Source organism: Camelus bactrianus, chromosome 6 (genome assembly GCF_048773025.1).
Source record: "Camelus bactrianus isolate YW-2024 breed Bactrian camel chromosome 6, ASM4877302v1, whole genome shotgun sequence".
Taxonomy (NCBI): domain Eukaryota; kingdom Metazoa; phylum Chordata; class Mammalia; order Artiodactyla; family Camelidae; genus Camelus; species Camelus bactrianus.
In genome coordinates, this window is record NC_133544.1 from 90,453,901 (window position 1) to 90,476,145 (window position 22,245).

The following is a 22,245-nucleotide window of genomic DNA, read 5'->3' on the forward strand; positions in this document are numbered from 1 at the left end:
AGTGGCCTTGGAGCTGAGAACACAGCCCTCACAGCCTTGCAGTTGCGTCTTTCTGAGCAAAGACCAAAGATTCACATTAACTTGATCTTTTGCAGCCAATCTGATTTCATTCTCCATGAACCCAAGAGGACTCAGAATTTCTGGTAGGAATGCACTTAAAACTTAGTATGCTGACTGTCTTCTCTGTTACCAATCCTCCGAATTCTGAGAGGCTGCAATAGCAAATGAGGACAAGGACTAACCTAAACGACCTTCGGACCCTTGAGTGGGAGGCAAAGGAGAAGAATTCTGCGTGAAGTTTCAAAGCGGCAGTAGGTTTCTACAAAATGAAAAACCACGGTCGAAGGACGTGAGCTTCAGAAGCTCCCACCCAAATGAAGTCAGTGATACTGGCTCTCCAGAGTCGGCAGATGCTTTAAATCCCGTCTGGTTCTTTCAACAGAATGTTAAGCACGGATATGTAACTGGAGAATTCTAAAGTAACTGAAGAAGTCTACTTACCATCAATTCTTCAGGTGCTGGCCTTTCTTTTGGCTGTTTCCGCATGCTGTAAGAGAAAAACGCGTATTAACTGTAATCACTTGTAAAACTGTGCCATAATTTTCACCATTGACTATTTTCCCTGGAATTTGAAAGTTTTCAAAATTTATCGTATGTCAATTCCTGACCAAAGCATTAGCATATGTTTCCTTTCTTTTGCTTTGGATTTAAATTAATTAGATTTTGGGGGAATCTCAAGAATCAAAAACACGAAGTTTTTTTTTTTTTTTAGAGTTACTCTTGCAATATAGATAATGAGTGAATTTAAATGTATCCTAATTCTATTTGTGAAACTAGTATGAAAAAAGCAGCAATATTCTCTTCCTGACTCAGTCAGCAATTTATTTCAAACAAATCTAGGGAACAATATACTTCTTTTATTTGGGTAGCTGGGATAAGACAATAAAAGAAACATGCCTATCAGGTCAAATGAGAAAACATCTCATTCCTTCACTATTACTCTGAATGACAATATATAAAAGAGGTCAGGAGTCCAGATAATGCTACAAAATGACAAATGGGTTATTACATTATCTGGACTTTTATTTTGGCTACAAGTTGATAATTGATTAAACAGCTGTGGGAAAGTTAAGTTTGTTTAAGCTGCTTAAAGAATCACATTCCTCATGCAAAGGTATAATTAGTAGCTGTAGCAGGTACTTAGCTACGTGATGAAGCACCCACACGTGGGACCGGGGTGACCATGGGTAAGCTGCCTACTTGATGATCGATTTACACCAAACCCAAGAGTGTCTGTGGGATGAAGTCATGGAAAGAGACTGCTGCTTCTATTACTGGGAAAATCACACAGACACTTTTTCTTTATATAAGGCAACCTCAAACAAGCAAGAAGAGAACCCTCCACATAATCTCTGCATTTGCTGAGTGTTTTTTTAAGCAGAGAGACGCAACGATCATTTGGTAAACAAGCACCATAGTTATGAACCATTAATGACATCGAGGACATTTGCTTTCCCTATAAATAACCATATGTACCTCTCAAATACTGCAGCCATTAGCAAGTAATTCAAGCTGTCTCGCCAGTGCAGTTGGTAACAGTCCTAATCTGACATTCCAAAGTAGCTGCATCTCTTGGGAAAACACGCCTATTACCCACTATCATTTCTGTTTCAGCTTGACATTTGTGGAAATTTCAACACAGGTTATCCCTCCCTCTGTCTTCATAAAACTTTTATACAACAGCTGATTAATTTTTTGGACAGAAGGCAGCCAAAGCCTTCTCTGCTTTTCTCCTTGTCTGCCCAGGTTGGTCTCAGACCACAGAGCGAGATCAGCGTGGTGGCCACGTCACAAATCCAACATCTCGGAGCGGGTGATGCTCCAAACCCAGCGCCCCAGACAGCTTAGGAATTGCCTCATTTGTTTTTCAGTTTCTGCGTTTCAGAATGGGACATTCCTGTCATGTGCTTCTGAGCGTTTCTACGAATTCCATGTAAAGGAAATTAAGAGATTAATACATATTTCTAGATAATGACTCCAGGATTAATGAGGTTAGAATTCTGGGGTTTAATCAATATGTATGGCTTTTTTCCAACATGGCGTGTTTTGGAAATAAAATGTCTGCAAGATAAAATAGTTTTTTAAAGCTACAGAATATTATATAAGTCTTTTAAATAAATAGAGACAGTGTTAATAAAATTTAGAAGTCAGGGGGAACGATCTCTTCCCCACATATTTTTCTACAGAATGTAAACCACATGAGACATTTTTATGAAGAGGTAACATATTCCACTTACTCAAAAAGGTGATAAAGCTTGACATTTATATTAAGGAATATTTCTTGGTTTCACTTTAGCGTCATCATCAGACGGCTGGTGGGGGGGAGGGGAAGGGGCCGGCGCATGCCCCTTTGGGATCAGCAAGGACTCCTGCCAGCGCTGCTCTGCGGCAGCGCAGGAACGGGAGGGCTCGCTTCCCACTTGTGGACATGACTCTGAAGGGGTGATGAAACGCGGGCTTTGGTGAAGGAGGGGAAGGGAAGGAAAGGTGGTTATGAAGGAGTTCCAGAATGTCCAGAACAGTTTCTGCTTAGCACTGTCTCCTGCTTTGGGTGGTCACTTCTATGCCAATTTCCTTTTCTCTTTCTCTCTGTCAACCACGGTGGGGTGAGGGAGGGGACAGAAGGAGGGCAGTGTTGTAACTGGGCCTTCCAAGGCCACATGGGTGCTGCCAAACAGGGGAGCGGAGGATGGTGTGAAAGGGACAAAAAGGGAAAACCCTGTTCTACTGGGAGGAAAAAGGCAGAAGACTGGCAAAGAACCCTTGGCAGGAAAACGCCTGTTTCCTCAGGTGTAAAACGACAAGGGGCTGCCCAGAGGCTCTGAGGGCCCCTTTGACTTAAATTCTGTGGTTCCCCTCTGTTCTTAGAATGGGTACAGTGGGACTAACGGAATCGTGTTTTCGTAGTCATTCAAACATCAAAATTCACTGAAATGGCACACCGGTGTTGTGTCTAAATTACAACCAAAGATAAAACTTATTTACTGAAAATCCGATGAATGAATAAACTGTGCTGCCTCCGCTAAGTAAGTGACAGACAGTTTTACGGGTAACTTGAGGTTGCATCAATAAAAAGAAGCTTCATATGTCTGTTCAAGAGGGGCTACCAAATTGCGTGCTTCTTTGAAAAAAAAAATTCGGATAGCAACGGTATCTGTGCTCAAAGAAGTAGCCTGACTGTCAGCAGTTTATCAAAACAGGGAAAAGCCTCTAAAGTACGCTTAGGACTCTTTGTGTAAATAACGTTTACATAATCTAAACAATTTCTTCAGCTTTGCTGCCCCATCTGCCCAAGGCCCCGAAGTCCCTCCCGTCTCCAAAAGGAAGCAGCGAGAGCCATGAGGTCTCCTGGAGCCGCCGAGTTAATGGCATGTATCATTTACACTGAGGGCATGGCATGTTTGCAAACGGGCTCACCACTGAGTGATGAAATGTACAAATGGCTCGGAGAACTCTCCAACCGGAAGGACAGGCGAATCCTGGGATGGAGGAAAAACAAGTCACCAAAAGTCACAACAATTCCCGTTCTTCCTTTATTACCCCCTACCCACCCCCCCCATCCCAAAGGAGCATATAAAGATGAATAAATGACAAGGATTCGCCACCATGTGCAAAGGAAAACGGGTCCTTATCCAATTAAAGAGACTGTCTACACCCTCTTTCACATGTTTATGTAAAAATGCCAGATTTAAAGCCACACACATTTCACAATGGTGAGAAACATGAGGCAAGGAGGGAAGGGAGGTGAAAAAAGGACAATGATAGCCACAGGGCAGGAAAGAAGGTACGGAAGTGTAAATGAGAAATTAATGATTATTTAAGTAACACGCAAATGGTCTTGTAATTAACAAAGAGCTGTGAAATTATTCTTGTGTTGACCTTTGTTTCTTTTACTGGATTTGCAATTTATTTACACTTTCTTTTTTATTTACATTTGTTTGTATATTCAACTGCTCTTAACTGCTTGCCCCTAACTGGATCATGTTGGTCAGAGGCTTTTGGTTTTTTTTCCCCCTCCCCACTGTAAAAGAAAAGCTTTTATACCAGAGGCTGTTTCCTGAAAAGGAATTTCAGCCTTATTCGCCAGTCTGGGCAAACTCATGAGAAAACCAGTGAACTAAGGACACAATGAAAAACTCCCACCTTGACCACCTCCAGGACTAGGGTGGAGGTGGGAGCCACTCAAAAGAACTACACAGCAACAAACGACAACTGCCACGTAACACAGGGAGCAAACCCCATTACCGTTTGCAAAGGAAGGCTTTAAGAATTTAGGAGTTTTTCCAAGAATGACAGAGAGCGCCACTGTGTTTATAGTGTAACGGCTCAGGATGTAATGAAATTACACTGCAGAGTACTTTAACAGTCATCTCATTAGACCTACAGTTGGAACAAGAGAGCCACATAAAGTAGGCAGCTGCAAATGACTCCATTCTCATCTATTCTCATTTGCTATTAAAAATACCTTTCGGCGGCTTTTTTTTTCCTCCTTGACATCCCTACACAAAGTGCCCTGCAAAGTATGATACATGCACCTATTTAAATTAACAAAGGAATGACTTATTTTAATCTCACTGTGCTTTGGAGTGCTTTGGCCATTTGGATGAGCAATATATCATTACATACAACCTTCCAGCGCTGCAGGCAAGAAACTCAGAGCATGCAGCATTTGGCGGGAGCCAAACAATTTCTCCAGCACACAACTGTGTCAAATGCATGCATGTATTCATTATTGCGAACGAGAGGAAATGGCTTTGATGTAGTGGAAAAAAGAAGATGATAAAAGTACCTTTGCAATGTGCATGTCATTATCAATGGTGGCACACAGATACAACTGCACAGCCTCCTATGTGATTAGTAAATATACATATAATTGCTGTGGCCAATTATCAGAAAAATGAGATCGGTAATTACAAGACAGAAAATTAACTAGAACTCTTATTAAGGCTTTGTTTTCAATTCAAACAATTGGAAACTGCTGGAAAATACAATTAAATCAAAAGGAACTGAGGGGGTCAAAGCAGCCAAAAAAAGAGAAATAAATAAAACCCCAAAGAGGTTAAAAGAAAAGGGATGTGAACCAAATGTTTCTGAGTTTTTGCATATCTGTCACCTTTGAATTTACTCTGTTCATCCAGAAGAGGGGAAGGTTAGTGAAGCTAAACTTAAAATTCTCATCAGTAGGGAAAGGCTTCCAAGAGGAAAGGAAAAGAAAACAAAGGAAAATGGGAGTGAAGTAAAAATCTTGCCAAGTTCAAAGGATTACATGCAGGCATTACATAGACAGGACATGAAAAATGAGGGGGCTGATGAAATAGTCGGCTCAAAAGAAACCAGGCACGCAGAAACATGACAAGCCCTCAATAAAGGTGCTATAAAATGGTCACAGAAGTCCGATCAGTTTGAAGATCAAAAATAAAACATGAAATCAATTTCAGCCCGGTCTGTTTTAGAAAAGCCATATATATCACCAAGCCTGTAAGATTCTACAAGGCCCAGCTCAAGAAATGACATTTTACTGTCTCGCACACCATGAGTAAAAAGAGAGTTCAAAGTCTGAGGTACAAAAATTATGGACTCTGGTCAGGTAGGTAGTTCTCTAAATCATTCCTTTCTGAAAATTTTTAGGTGGCTGTAAGTACTGGAAGTGAATGTGTAATAGTTGCTTTACAAGGAATGCTTAGGGGGAAAAAAGCCTACTGTCTTTATGTGGCTGCATATTTACCAAGATGGTTAAAATTCTAGACTGGTTTTCTACAAAGATCCTGATATAAAATGTGATGGCAGTGTGGGCCTCCTTTCAAAGTATGATACCAGGAGTAAATCAATGAATTATTGACCAGGCAACTTGATGAAGACGTCATTTTAATATGGGTGAGAAACAAAATGAGGAAACTGTGACATCTTTGCATGGGTAGTTAATTTTATTTAAGACCTGATATTGTAGCCTGTTAAGTTCCTCATAATATGAAGCTAAGGAACACTGGGTGGTACCCATGAATAATTTATTTCACTTGTGAAAATGCCAGCTCAAGTCGACTTTGCAGAACCACAGAGAGTGGATTCTCATCTCAGTGGTGCCTGGGAAGAATCAGTCATCAAAGATGCGGGGGTAAATTCTAATCTCACGTGCACACTGCCAGGTATTTCTTTTCATTTTAAAATCCATGTCTCTTGTGTATCTCAGAGGAGAATTTTCTGAGATACAGAATTCTGACTAGTGGGGCAGGGGTCAGAACACCACAAACATGGGAGCAAAGGAGTCCTCTGAGAGCCTCCAACTCCACAAAAAATAAGCACGCAGGCAGTTAACATTCCAGAGAAGGCAAATGAACAGACCCGACAGGGTTCACCACACTAGAGGATTTTTAAGTACACTTCTCTCATTTTTAAGCAAGTAAAATTAGAAGTTAGTTTAGATCAAGATATAAAGAACCTCCAAGAACCCACTTACTCTGTGATCTAATTCCAATCTGTGCGAAGGAGGGAGAGAGGCTCACAGTACAGCTGCCCCAGCATCTCCAGGGTGCCCAGGACGGAAAGCAGCCAGTCACCGCGGGGTTAGAGCAAGACAGAACCATGCCCAGGGTTTCAGAGGATCTCATAAAGTCATAGCTGCTACTTATCAAAAAGTTCTCTGTGAAATGTGGGCTCAGGCCAGTCGGAGAAAAAATACATTTCGAAAATGTAAACACAAACTGGAGAAGCAGTTACACTAGTAACTCTCAGTACTGGCTGAAACGGACCCTAAGTTGTCAATAAAATCACTTCCTTTAAGACCCTGGGTGCGAGACTTCATCTCAAGGGCTTTTTTTGGAGATGCTCTTCTGTTGAACTTTTAAGCACAGAGGTACAGAAAGAAACAGTGGACACAACCTTAACCAAAAGCCTTGACCTGAGTGAGAGTCTGGTCCTGAATCAACTTCAGAGTCACTACAGGGAGACAGGCTGGATCCTGGTACAGAGAGGCAACCGACGCATAAAAAGGGCTGCTGTAAACCATCTCGGTAAGCACTTCTGCTCATGACGGAGGACAGCCTCCAAGTCACAGACGTTTCCGGGAACTACCCTTCTGCTCAACAACTGAAGCCGCAGCGTGGCACGCCGGAGAACAGAGAAGGACAACGCACGCGAAGTCTGAGTGATGCCTTTGCTGTGTGAATAATGAACAGTTCAGGAAGGTCAACCCATTACAACGGAAACTATTTAATTATTAATTATGCACAATCTATGAGCAAAAGGACAAGTTCAGAATGTTTAATGTATGCTAACTTCAGCCGGACTCTCTCTGGGTGTTTTGTTATTAGCACTTGTCAGCAAGGTACTCAGGCACAAAAAAAGGTAAGCCGCAGAAAATCTGAAAGTGTGTACGTGTGTGTGAGTGTGTGTATGTGTGTGTACTTGTAACGAGGTGGGGGAGGGGACGGGAGAGAAGGAGGTCCAATTTCAACCACAGTGGCTGCTAGTTCACATGCAGGGGAAGGGTACTTACTAGCACACTTTGTGATCTTCAGTGCGGGCAGGTAAGTTGGATACTCCAAATATAGAAAACATAAATGAGAAAAATGCTTTTGAAACGACTTAAAAGGGAGATCATTATTTTAAAGGCACAGTTTTTTTTTTTTTTTGTAAACCATGTTTCTTGGCTTTGAAGGGATCTGTGTCATTAATGCTTGCGTGCGTGAATGCGAGTGCGCACACACAGACATGTGCATCCGTGAACGTAAAACTGGCAGCATCTGAATGACTTCTGTGGATGGGATCACTGTCAATTTCCTGGTTGTGATTTTGTACTTTCTGAACTGTTACCACTGGGGGAAACTGAGTGAAAGGTACACGGGATCTCTCTGTATTACTTCTTACAACTGCCTGTGAATCTAAAATGATGTCACAATAGAATGTTTAAAACTAAAAGGTCAGGAGCTATTTTTTTAAACTCATGAGGTCCAGAGTTTTAGTGGAGCCCTGCTTCGTAGAATGGAGAAGCCTGGCATACCTATTCAACTGGAAAAAAGTTGCCGGACTCTTGCTTAGAAAAATACACCTGAGGACTTCTTTTTTGCCTTTAATTCATAAGATGAAAATGGAACCTGACAATGATGTGGTGGTTAGTTCAGACACTAATAGGGCATAGACATAAAATACTGTATAAAAATAATACAAGCATTATTACTTATTTACTGGGTCATTCATTCAAAAATTTTCTAGACACACTACCATGTCAAAGGCACTAGGCTGGCACTGGGGATGACTGATTCTTAATCCGTATCCTGGAATAATCTGTGTACAGTTCAGGGGGTTAAGACGTGCACGCATAAGAGTGATGGGGAAACAACTGTAGGAGTCTGGAGGGCCGTGAGACACCGTCTTTATTCTCTGATCATCTTCCTTCCTCACTTCCCGAGAGCACCTGGGGGGTAAAGGGACCTTGAACATCTTAATCTGTGTCATGGCCCCTCCTCTTTATGCAAAACAGACATTCCTTCAAATCAAGATTTTATACTTGTTGGCAGTAAAACACAAGGAAGATAGGAGGACAACTTCTCAAAAATCTCAAGGCGTTGGCCACGCTGGTGAATTCCAAGGTCAGCTGTGCTGTGGTTAGATTAAACCAGGAAAGTTAAATGAAATACAGCCAGCCTTTTAACAGTTTTTAACTACCTATTTCTAGACCTCTTGGTGTCGGGCCATTGAGCCAACAGGTGATTAACATCAGAGAATCGCCTGCAGTCTGACCAGTACTGAGTGTTATGCTCTAACATCTGAAACGTAAATCTTTTAATTCAAGTCTGATATTCCCTTGGCCCTGGTGCAACGATCTCTGGTCCCACACACTGGGGTTCAGACTAACTGGCACAGCCCCCTGGATCGCTCCACTTCCGTCCGCAGTGCTGGGGTCAAAGGCTGTCTGCCTGTGATTCCAGTGGCTTCACATTGGGCAGGACAGCATTTTGCCTTGTTGGATCCCAAACTGCTTTGTGACTCTCCATTTTCCCCTGCCTTCCAACAGCATCTCTGTGAAACAGCAGAATCCACAGGACAAATATGCTCCTGACTAGGGAGCAAACCTAGCTCATCTGGGGAGAAAAAAGACACACAAAAAACGTCTTTCCATCACCTTTAAAGATTTCCACTGAAGCTAATCTACAAACCAAAAATTTACCTGGTCAAAGGGTAATCCAGTGATAGATTCTGGGAAATTAGCTTAGTTTTAATATTTTGAAGGTCCTGGATGTTCATGTCTGTAAGTTTCTGTAACAGACGGCAGCCAGGGAAAAAAAAGCCATTGCATCTCATTAGTGAGAGAAAGGTGGGAAATGGATGCACAAGTGCTCAGCCAGAGAATGACTTGGACCCCTTAAGATATGAGTAAACCAGAAGTCCACACTAGCCTTGTACCAGGTCAATCAGTGCTTGTTCAAAACATGTAGTTCACTTAAAAATGTGGCCAGCCTGTCATGGTGAAAAGCCAGTATTTTGACACTAAGTGTATTTTTGATTTTGCAGTGCAGACGGAACTGGCCTAATCTGCAGGGTGTTATGAGGGACAGCGCTGAGGTGAGGGAGAGGCTTTGACGTTAGGAAGGCCCGCAGATGGACGTGACCCTCCTCAGCTGAGACCAGGGAGCCCCCCTCTTACTCATCCCACTCCACATCAAGCCCTGAGCGGAGAGAGTGAAAGATGATTCAATTTGCACACCGGGTCACCCCATGCTCTGGGTTGCCAGACGTGACAAATTACACGTGTGGGCATTTTGGTCTGAAGTTGTCCACTGGGTCCTGGCTGGCAGTAGCAGCTCATTTAACTCGACTCAGATGGACCTGGAACCAGGGGCAAAAGGCCTGAATTTTCACCACTGAAACACCCACCGTCCCCAAAAAACCTTTAAATCACGGGAGAACCAACTATGAGCCAAGTGAACATCACAACCAGATGGCTTAGAAAAAACACAAAATATAAATGAACTGGTCTAAAGGAATCTCTGAAATCTCAAACGATACGGATTTTTTTCCTATTTTGTTTTTCTCCTAAATGTTTTGGCAGTTTTTCAGTACCAGGATAAAAGGAGAGAAAACAGAGTTTGTCATTTGTATCAAAACTAACCCTTTGCCTTTTTGTCATTTAAAAGATTTACATTTACTTGGAGATTTTCGAAACACATGGAAAAGATCTTGGGGTTTTATAAAATTCCTTGAAAACAGGTAGGTGGAGAACAGGAAAATGAATTAATCTCTTAAGCCATTTTTGTAATTGCTTCCTTTTCAGAGCCAATGGACATCTTTTTTCTCTTTTTATTTTAGGTCTCTTGTTGGTCATAAGCTGTAGTGCACAGTATTACTCAGAGGTGCCTATATGAGCAGCACACTCACACACACACACGCACGCACGCTAACACCCACAGACACCTCTTTCCAATGGCTTAGGCAGAGCAGCAAAAAAACATGCTTGTCTCACACCAAAGGGATTTCATTTACAAAAGTAAAACCCCTTATTGTCCTCTCTCTCTCTCTCTCTGTAGCCTCCCAATGCATTTCTATTGCTTTTTCATAAAACACTACTGCAAATAATCAAGCATGACCATTGACATCCACAAGATTGAGTTTTAGGAACCATTAAATGAGCTCACCCTCGTGGGAAGCCTCCCGCTCAGGCTGGTCTAAAGGTAATTATTCAGCAATTCCTACCTGTGGTTTTACCTTGTCCCTGTATAGTGTTTGAATTTCATACACTGGTAAGGTCAATTTTTTTTTTTCCCGCAGGAAAAGTCCAGCTACACATGTTGGATCCAGGACCTAAATGATAATGCTAATATACACACTGGCGTTTCACCAGGTTCTACGTGCAGAGGTGCTGATTACAAGCGATCTTAGACGAGAGGTAGATCATAAACTGTACTGAACAAAAATGCAAGAGGAAAATCTAGGGGTGAAGGAAAACCCTTAACAGTTTCCTAAGTGAAAGGAGTCATTCCTCTGTTCATAGGTAAAGGATTAAGAGGGAAAACAAAAACAGCTGAACTACACCCACGTTCCCTTCAAGGGCGAGAACCTGGCAGGTCCGTGTCCTGAAAAATCATCAAGCCATAACACCATCCAGTGAGACTCCTGGAACTCGCTGCAATCCAGAGTCCACCACTGCCACACCGTGTGCCTCCTGAATGTTCATTCGACTGTTAGTTAAAATAATTACTGCCACCTTCACTGCAAGCTACGGATACGGGGAAAGAGCTTCCAGCGGCTGAGCGGTGCAGGAGCGTCAGTGGGATCTGCTTACACAAAGGCTATGTCAGCTGGGACTCAGAGGTTGAGAGTTACATGTGAGACTGTGCCCTACCTGGTTCCACGTGGTGAACACAAAGAGAAGGGAACTGAAAGCTGGCTGAAGGAGATCCCGCATCAGTTTAAAATGAGTCAGTGCGAGAGGAACAAAGAGAGGGAGACAGGGAGGGAGGAAGGGAGAGGAAGTGGAAAAAAACAGAACTACATACTGTGAAATGCACAAGTTCAGTTAGGACGTTCATCAGGGTTTGGAAAATCAGAATGCCATCTGCTGCTCTGGCCCTCAGAACATCAGGGGCCTCGTGGGCCCAGACGCTTCCATTTCCAGGAGGAAGGAAGGAACCCACCCTCCCTGGAACGCTGCCTCCATTCCGGAATGGAGGCAACACCCCAGCCGACCAGCTTGGAATCTCTTTTTGAGAACATTTGCGCTGTTCGCAAATGGGCCTTCCCTGGTTTAGGGGAAATTAACGGCAGGCGAAATGGTTACAGCAACTGGGCAGTGAGGCAGACCCGAGCCCCAGCCCGAGCTGCTCGGTAACTGACCCTGGCGTCCAACTTGGGCTCGGGGTGTGCGGGTCCCATCATGCTGGACTAGATGAGCATTGTCCTGCGGCTGGGTAGGACTGCACAATAGAGCAACACATGTTAAGTGACAGCAGCCAAAACCGGCCCCACCAGGCGACTGTCCAGTCACACAACGCTATTCATAGCCCTTCACCACCAAGAAATTGATTCATTAATAATACATCAGGCTTCGTGGTCAATCCAAAGAAAACAACACAAAGCTACTTGTTCAATGACTGCCTAAGGATGCAGAATTTTTCCTGGTTTAAAAAAACAACCACCACCAAATCTGACTTACTGAGCTCAAAGTCAGGGATGTTTATACTAATATTCTGACTAGTGAAAAAGAAGAACTGAAAAGTCTATCCACTGAATTCACTCACTAAGAAATGATAAACATATAGATTTTTTTCAGCAGTAGCTAATAAAATCTGATTTTATGTAACTGAATTAAAAAAATTTTTTTTCCCACTTTTAAGTGACTCTGCATTCTTCACATTATCAGGAAAATTTCTGCTCTTGTTTCTTCTGTTACTTTTTTTTTTAAACTTACTTCTTTCTTTCTCCTCCCTCCCAACAACTCATAAATATGAATTAAATATAATTATAAATGAACAGAACATTAACTTTTGGATTACTGCTGTGTTTTGGTAGAATGTTAATGTCATTTCCAAAGAAACAGTTATTACCAACAGAAAAAGTAATTACTAAAGGAATCATGGCCTTAATGCTAACCTATTTTCAATTTTCAAATCAGTCAAACTGCATTAATTTAAACATACTGGACTCTTCAAAGGAGATATCAGATTTCTAGAGGGTGCCTTGCATAAAAGAGGAGTGTCGGTTTTCAGGCTCCCAATTCCATACGCCCAGCACTACGAGGCAGAGGTCTGGTTAACAACGTTGCTGGGGGACAGGACTATTGTGTATCCACTTGTATTAACTTACCGAGTTCTAATGCCTCCCAGTCATTAACTCATACAAGTTGCAAATAACATAAATCCCACATCATCAACACCCGTTTAAGCGAGTGGTTAGTGTTAGTCACTGCGGTCGGAGGCTCCAGGCCTGCCCGGGGTCATCAGACAGCTCAGGCCATCAAGTCTTGTGTCGCTTTAAACCACCTGCCGTTACGTGCTGTGAAAGGAACAGGGCATCATCCCAGGATGCTAGCAGCGGCGGGGAGGGTTCCTTTTACTTTTTGCCAGAATTCTGGCTTCTGAAGTTAGCAAAGTCCCTCCGGGGGAAAAAATGAATATTGCTTCCTCAAAAGTTGGTTAATCCCACTTTTTGAATTCTAGGGAGGTATTATCAGGCAGTAATTTTCACGCCCCGACTCCCCCATCCCCAAATCCCAGAGAGCACTTGCTAAGTTCACAGCCCAGCAGCTTCTCAGTGAACCAGTCCAAAAGTGAGTGATTCTGCATGAACACATTTTTTAAGATAACAGTGGTTGAAGAGGCAAATCTTCTGTATATAAAAACCTTTCTAAGAGGACAGATGCTCCTCCCCGCCACCTTACACAGAATATGCAGAACAGAATTCAATTCTTAACGACATGGAGTCATTCCTATAAACTGAACTGTGTTGTAATATACCTCTGCCCTTGGGGCATGTCTGCAATGCTTCCTGAGCTGTCTTCTTCCACAGTTTTTAAAATAATCTCTCTCTTTCATGCCAAAATGTTCAGCTGTCACTTTTTGTTTCTATCAAGGATAATTATAGTGTAGTAGAAAGAGACCAACCCTTTGCCCCTCAGTTTCCTCTTCTGTAAAATAGAGTCTTGTGGGAAAGTGACATGACATTGGGAAACACTGTATAGACCAAAAAGTTTAAGGCTAGACTTCTGAATTTTGATAAAGGACCATACGTATTAGCTAAGTATCTTCCTGATCATATACTCTCTACTACTTTTTGGATTTGTTTTTCTGAGGTCTTGAAAAAAGTAGTAATAAGTTCCTATAACCATGTATAAATTTCATTCAACAAATATTTAGGACTGACTGTCTTGGGAAGACAGAAATGAAAAGCCCAGAGTGTTAGAGTCTAGTTGATAAACTTCCTAAAATTGGGTCTAAAACAGGAATTAGGATGAGGTGCTTGGTGCTGTCCAGTGAACAGAACGCTAATTATATTCTTCCCACGAAGTGCGTCCACGCCCCATCTCAGCGAGGGCTTGGCTGCCCAAGTGGAATGCTTCTCCCATGACCCCACCTCTCCACCCTCCCCTACATCCAATTATGCACCAAATCCAGTTTATTCTATCTCCTAAATACCCTTCAAATATGCTAACTCTGTCCTAATTAAAACCCCTATACCTTTGATCGGGCACATTAAGTTCCTAACCGTCCTTCCCAACCCGTCCTTCCCAGCCCCACCAGTGACTTTTCTAAAACACAAGTCTGGTTCTGCTGACCCTCCGCCTAAAACTCTCTCACCTCCCACCCCTCCATTCCTGCAGATGCCTGCAGGTGCAGTGGGTAAAGGGCCTTCGAAGTGGCCACTGCCCCACCTCTTTTAACACTGTGCCAAGCACCGCAGTCATGCTGAACTCTCCCCGGGGCCTCGGCGACCTACCTCGACTGGCCCTTCCGGCTTCCCATCTCATCACCCCTTGGTACCTCATCACCCCCTTCGTTATCAGCTCTCTTCCCTGTGCTTCCCCAGCACCTTGTCCACACCTTTAATATGTCTAGAATTTTTATAGCTTCAAACATCATTAAAACACCTTATCATTAATACCCATTTATGAGAGGGGGTTTAAACAACAGTCACTATGCTCCTCCGAGGACCCAGGCCGCCAAGGCTCAGACCACTTACACGGCCTGTCGTCTAGACTAGAGCTAGCCGCTCACACATGGCTGTTTGCTGGCCTGTCTCCCTGACTAGAGCAGACACTCTGCTGGCGGTCATGGCATCTGATTCACTCCCGATCACCAGTACCTCGCTCCGGGATTGGGACAAGTTTACAGAATGACTGTCTGCATCATCATGGGTGGTTTTCAAACTACAACCTATGGAACTCTAAGGACCTTTACGAGGGTGCTGGGGAAGGGAAGGGTGGGGACAGGGTGGAGATCTAAGCTTCCTACCCTCTGGTCAAACCACAAAGGCTTCAAAGTCCAAAAAAAATTAATAAATAAAAAATTTAAACATTTGTGTGTCAAAGGACACCATCAAGAAAGTGAAAAGACAATCCATACAATGGGAGAAAAAATTCAGAGCCCAGTATCCAGACTATATAAAGAACTCCTACAGCTAAAAAAAATAGTAATAATAAAAACCCCTTGAATTTAAAAATGAACAATAGATTTAAATAGACATTTCTCCAAAGAAGATACTCAAATGACCAATAAACACATGAAAATACACTCAACATTATTAATTATATGGGAAAAACGTAAATCAAAGCCACAATGAAAGGCTGCTTCACATCCATCAGGATGACTGTAATTTTAAACAAAAAAACAGACAAATAGAAAATAACAAACAGGTCAGTTGATGAGAATGTGGAGAAATCCGAACTCGCATAAGCTGCTGGTGGGAATCTAACATGGTGCAGCTGCTGTGAAATATAGTTCGGAAATTCATCAAAAAGTTAAACAGCTTTTTCATATGACTCGGCAATTCCACCACTAGGTCTAAATATCCAACAGAACTGAAAACATATGTCCGCATGAAAACTTGTACGTGAATGTTCACAGCAACGTTATTCACAATAGCCAGAGTAGAAACAGCCCAAATGTTTATCAACTGAACGATAAACAAAAATGTGGTATATCCATACAATGGAATATTATTCATCCATAGATACATATGAAGTATCAATACATACTATATAACATGGATGTACCTTGAAAACATGCTAAATTAAAGAAACACAAGGCAAACAGCCAGATACTGTATGGCCCAATTCATACGAAGTGTCCACAGCAGGAAATCCAGGGAGACAGAAAGTGGATCAGTTACTGGCTGCGAGGGATGAGAGTGGAGAGAGGAACTGGGGGCTCCTGTTAACAGGCACTGGGTTTCTTTCTGAAGGGATGAAAATGTTCTGGAACTGAGCTGTACACTTCATCTGAGTGAATTTCATGTTATGTAATTTATATTTCGATAAAAAGAATTTCAAAGAAAAAAAGAGAAAACACAAATGTTTCTGGACGATGACCTCTGAACTCAGCCGTCCTTTCCAGCTCGATAGGATGCGCCTCAGTAGAAGAAAAGACAAACTTAGAGCACTTTCCGTTTTACGCAGGACTAGCCCTGCTGGAAAAATCCATTATTTTAATTTACTTCAAGGAGCGTTTACTGTGCTCCTGCTTGGGCCATGATCTCTTCCAGGTGTGGGGATAAAGCCCTGTCCTGGATGACTTCATGGTCTAGTGGGAGACGAACTCGCCAACTAAATTTGATTCAGTATGATTGACAACTATAATAAAGCTCTGTAAACACGCTATGCTGAACTCCGCCCAGCCCTGGGTGGGCATGTGGGAGGATGGGAGAGGTGGAAAGGCAGCAGAGACAGCTTCGAAGAGCAGATTACTTCTGAGCTGGGCCTTGGAGAACGCTTAGGCATTTATAAAAGCGAGGGGTCATTCTAAGCAGAGGGAGGAACCCAACCCCAAGTATGAAATATGGGGCAGCTACGAAGACTAATGTTGCACCCAAAGTGAGGCTGAAAAAAAAAATGGGTGTGAATCTCAAATGCTGTGCTAATAATAATAAACTCAGTTATTACCCTACAGGTGGGGGCGGGGCGTGGAATCCCTGGTGGGTTTGGCAGGTTGAGATCTGTAGTTTTTAAAGGCTAATTCTGTGGCGGTGGGGTGTTAGGACAAGGCAGGCAGAAGAGCTCAGAAGCATTTTAGGTTGTATGTGGCTGTAAAGCAGACTCTTTCCTCCTTTTCCTCCCTTTCCCAGTCCTCTGTTTTCTCACCCCCTTCTCTCTTCATGCGCCACCCTCTTCTAGAACAGAGATGCTAGCTGCCTCTAGGTTTGCCCCGCCCATGTGGAAGTGTCTAGCTGTGTGATCAGCCGCCACCCTCTTCTTTACTGAGCTGCCAGGTGGGGGCTGGCATCAAACACTGCTCTCTCCCAGCACTGAAATGTTTGCTGGCATTTCTAGAAAACATCGGAGGAGCCATCATGTCTCAGTGAAGAGTCCACATGAAGCCTCTTGCGAGTTCAGGTGATGGGGGCGTGGATGACTGTCCCCATTCGTGGCCCTTCTGAGTAACTGTAGTGATGCGCATACGCCGGCCAGGCAGGTAACAGTGGAGGCTCTCTTATGTCTTCACTACATTTTATGATTAAATATAGTCATAACAACTCACAGAAGGCACAGACTTTTACAAATGGGATTTTGTAACAATGGGCTACTAAATAAGTTTGGGGGCCAAGAGGGTCTGTTCCCATCTTAAGCAAGCCGCCTTTGCTCCTCCTCATCAATGAGGACCCAAGGCCAGGCCCCAAAGCAACCCCACCCCCACCTCTTCTTGTCCATCACTCTGCTGGGCACTTGCTTTCCACCGCCCCGCCTTCTGTCCCCACAGTGGCATCCGTGTCAGTGCTTTCTGAGCTGCAGCCCTTACAGGGAAAGCCATCCTCTCCCCCACCTCCCAGACTGGGGCACACAGGTCCTCTCCTTAGAGCTGGGCTTCACTCTGGCTCTGCCTGTCTATGGGCCTGGAACCCTGGCACTGCTACAGTGACTCCACTGTCCTGAAGATGTCGTATCTAATAAACTGTTACCTAATCTAAGATCTACACCAATGTTTCCTTCTAAGAGTTTCATAGTCTTAGCTCTTACATTTAGGTCTTTGATCCATTTTGAGTTAATTTTTGTAGACTATGTGAGGGAGGCTTCCAAATTCATTCTTCTGCATGCCAATTTCCAATTGTTCCAGCATCATTTGTTGAAAAGATAGATGACTATTTCACCATTAAACAGTCTTGGCATCCTTGTCAGAAAAAACTGACCACGGACACATGGGTTTATTCCTGGACCCTTAATTCTATTCCACATTCTATTGTTATGCCGGAACCACGCTACCTTCATCACTGTAACTTTTTAGTATGTTTTGAAATCAGGAGGTTTGAATCTTCTAACTTTGTTCTTTTTTTCCCCAAGACTGTTTTGGCTGCTCTGAGTCCTTTGTATTTCCACATGATTTTTGGGATCAGCTCTTCCATTTCTGCAAAAGAGCCCACTGAGATTTTGACAGGGATTGCTCTGAATCTGTGGATTAATCTGGGGAGCACCAACCATTTTAACAATATTAAGTCTTCCATTTCATGAACATAGGATGTCTTTCTATTTATTTAAGTTTTTAATTTCTTTCAATGATGTTTTATAATTTTCAGTGTAGAAGTTTTTCACTTCATTTGTTAAATTTATTCCTGAGTATTTTATTCTTTTTGATGCTAATGTAACTTGAATTGTTTTAATTTCACTTTTGGGTTGTTCATTCTGGGCTACTAGTTTATCGGATTAAAATTGATTTTTGTGTGTTGCTTTTATATCCTATCAAGTAGAGGAGACTTCTGATCGGGTACCAAACATGACTTATATGAATTCATTTTTAACTAGTAAAATGAATAAATAAACAGAAGTATAAATCAGGGATTTGCTAACTGTCCAGCTGAGTACCCACAGATGTTAGACAGAAACTTATTTTTAGCTATGCTATGCTTGAAACATATATGTACTCAGAGTAATAATCCATTTTTTCTGGCTATCATATTTCAGACAACCTGAATATTCTGAAACATCTGTGAACTAAAAAATGGTTCACAAGAAAGTTTCAAGCCCTTCTGTATGATGTTTACTTTTTTCCTTCCATTTATTTTAATTCTTATTTTTCATTAAAGTGTAGTCAATTTACAATGTTAGTTTCAGGTGAACAGCAAAGCGATTCAGTTATACATTTATATACATATGTATATATATATATTTTTTTCAGATTCTTTTTCATTTCAGTTCATTACAAGAAACTGAATATAGCTCCCTGTGCTATACAGTAGAAATCTGTTGTTTATCTATTTTATATACAGTAATGTGTATATGTTAATCCCAAACTCCTAATCTATCCCTCCCCTTCACCCCTGGTAACCACAATTTGTTTTCTATGTCCATGAGTCTATTTCTGGTCTGTAAATAAAATTTGCATCTCTTTTTTTTTTAGATTCCACATGTAAGTGACATCAAATGGTATTTGTGTTTCTGTCTGATTTACTTCACTTCATATGATGATCTCCAGGTCCATCTATGTTGCTGCAAATGGCATTATTTCATTCTTTTTTTTATGGCTGAGTAGTATTCTATTATGAGTATGTATCTTTATCTAGTCATCTATCGATAGGCATTTAGGCTGTTTCCATGTCTTAGCTATTGTAAAGAGAACTTCTGTGGACACGGGTGCAGGTGTCTTTTTGAATTATAGTATTCTCTGGATAAATGCTCAGGACTTTTTTTCTTTCTTGACCTTGTAAACTTCTACCCATCCTTTAAGACCTAGCTTAAATGTTAACCTCCCCCGAGGGCCTGCTCCTAATCCACCCCCAGAACAAACCCTCGTGCCTCTGAGGTGTACAGTATGCACCTTATACCGAACCATAATGCCTCATTTCCATATCCTCATCTTCCCCAAGGCTGTGGACTTCTTGAGGGGCAGGCTCAAGGGGAAAATCTCCACTTCAGTCTTTGCAATTCCCAGCACCTCAGTCCACTGACGTCCACCACCACCTGGCCCTGGCCAGCATGGGATTTGGCGACTCAGTGTTCTGTTCCCACCTGCCACATTAGCAGTACAGCCAGTCCTTTGTTGCCAGCCAAACTGGAAGCCCAGGCACTGGGACAGCATGAGATGGCTACACAGCTTTCTGAGTCCCAGAACACTGTATTGGCCCAGGGTTTGGGACTGTGTTTCTGTCTCTCTACCCTAACCGGCAGTTGGACTGGGTGCCCTGCCTAGAGGCCCAGTTCTCTTTAGGCCTGGAGGCTGTCCTGAGCACGGCTTGGTCAACTTGGGCTCGCGAAGAGCAGGTGCTGTTTGATAACTATCTGTTGAATGAACGAACACAAGCCCACTCATTTTACTTCATCAGCCTCTCTTCTCAGATGAGTGTGTCTGACTTTACACATACCACTTGGATAACTGATTTCAACTGTCACCTCTTAATTTTTCTAGGGTCACTCTCAGGAGTGCAAAGACCGAAGACAAGGTGGTCAGATCACTGGGGCGGCAAGTAGCCACTGACAAGACCAAGGAGTAACCACAGAGAGCAGAGGTGATCACGAGACAGAACACGAGGAAAGCACCAAACAGAGCAGCACACACGTGCCGGGCCATTTAGTCTGGGAACCAATGACTCTACACACCTCAAGAGGCCCAAGCACACCACTGAGTGCCGAGGCCAAACACACAGGCAAAACGGTTGGTAAAATTCAGTGAAAGAACAAGGCAAGACCCACAGAGTTCCGCAGCCCTCGAGGGCATCGATGCATCACCGTTTATGTCGGCACCGCGCTCAAAACGGGGCCCTGAGTCGTCAAGAAAGGTTAAGTGATATTCACTCGAGTTTGTCAACAAGCTGCCAGAAGCCAAATACATTCTAGAAACACTTCTTTCTAAAAATGCAGATTTCCTCGTTGATGTCTGAGCTTAAAGTAGTATCAGTTATCCAGAGAGTAAGGGCCACATTATTCCCTGAAGATACCAGATGGCTAAGGCACCACGGCACAGGGACACGTATCACGTACGGTGAGTCCAAGTGCCTCATCACTCAGCTGTTCAGGGACTTGGAGAGGGCCTGATTATATACGGACCTTAAAGTAAGACATGCTTTTGCCAGAAGAACTATGAGGCACAGATGGTTCTGAGACAGCACTCACATCCTCAGTCAGCCAGGTCCAAGCCCGATAAACTCCACCCACCAACATTAAACTGGATGGTCCCGATTTTTCACTGCAGCTCGATTCACCGGCTACCTTGGCTACCCTTCCGGTTCCTGTTTTGCAGCGCAAGTTTCATGTGCATGATTCTTACTCCTCTGCATAACTTTTGATGTTTTCGACTTGGCTCTCTGGTGGCTGACTCTGGCTTTGTCCCATGATTCTACCTCCTGACTCCCAACTGCCAACATTCACCTCTGGCCACTCTAGGGCTGGTTCCTGTCCACCTGTCTTGTTCTCGTTTTTATTCTTTGCCAGGCCATGCTAGGAGGTCAAGGTGCATCCACACAATAGTCAGGTATATAACACCGGGCTTTGCTTAGCTTCTGTACACGATTCCAAATACATCCATCTTGCTTGAATTAGATTCCCTTAGGAGTGGTACTTTTCTTCCTTTATTTTTATTTTTAAATTTTAAAGATTTTTAAGCTTTTTTTTTTTTTGGTGAGGGGAGGTAATTAGGTTTATCTTTTTTTTTTTTTAAATAGAGGTAGTGGGGATTGAACCCAGGACCTCATGCACTCTACCACTGAGCTATATACCCTCCCCAACCTTTTCTCTTTTTTAAATTGAAGTATAGTCAGTTTACAATGTTGCATCAATTTCTGATGTACAGAATAATGTTTCAGTCATACATGTACACAAATATATTCCTTTTCATATTCTTTTTCATTATAGGTTACTACAAGCTATTGAATAGTTTCTTGTGCTACACAGTAGAAACTTGTTGTTTATCTATTTTATATATATCTTAGTTAGTATCTGCAAATCTCGAACTCCCAACTTATTCCCCACCCCCTCTACTACCCTGGTAACCATAAGTTTGTTTTCTATGAATGTGAGTCTGTCTCTGTTTTGTAAGTAAGTTCATTTGTCTTTTTTTTTAGATTCCACATATAAGTGATATCATATGGTATTTTTCTTTCTCTTTCTGGCTTACTGCCCTTAGTATGACAATATCCAGCTTCAACCATGTTGCTGCAAATGGCATTATTTCATTCTTTTTTATGGCTGAGTAATATTCCTGTGTGTGTGTGTGTGTGTGTGTGTGTGTGTGTGTGTGTGTGTGTATTTCTTTATCCAGTCATCTGTCAATGGAGATTTAAGTTGTTTTTATGTCTTGGCTATTAATTGTAGTGATGCTATGAACACTGGGGTGCATGTATCTTTTCAAATGAGTTTTCTCCAGAGAGTTCACCCAGGAGTGGGATTGCTGGATCACATGTTAAGTCTGTTTTTAGACCCTCCATACTGATTTCCATAGTGGCTGCACCAAACTACATTCCTACCAACAGCGTAGGAGGGTTCCCTTTCCTCCACACCCTCTCCAGCACTTATTGTTTGTGGAATTTTTAATGAGGGCCATTCTGACCAGTGTGAGGTTA

General features: G+C 42.6%; 1 protein-coding gene across 8 annotated transcripts in view; it reads right to left on the reverse strand.

The window, feature by feature from the left end:
- The window catches only part of MAP2K5 (mitogen-activated protein kinase kinase 5), a 235,746-nt gene that overhangs the window by 34,590 nt on the left and 178,911 nt on the right, over positions 1-22,245 (reverse strand). For 5 of the 8 annotated variants that reach the window (XM_045517029.2, XM_045517026.2, XM_045517018.2 and 2 more), the window contains 2 exons: positions 3,478-3,539; positions 502-547 (listed from right to left, as the gene is read on the reverse strand). In XM_045517029.2, coding sequence (XP_045372985.1) covers positions 502-547; positions 3,478-3,539 — 108 coding nt within the window. The remainder of the gene's footprint in view (positions 1-501; positions 548-3,477; positions 3,540-22,245) is intronic. The other 3 variants (XM_045517039.2, XM_045517034.2, XM_074366271.1) reach the window with 1 other exon arrangement.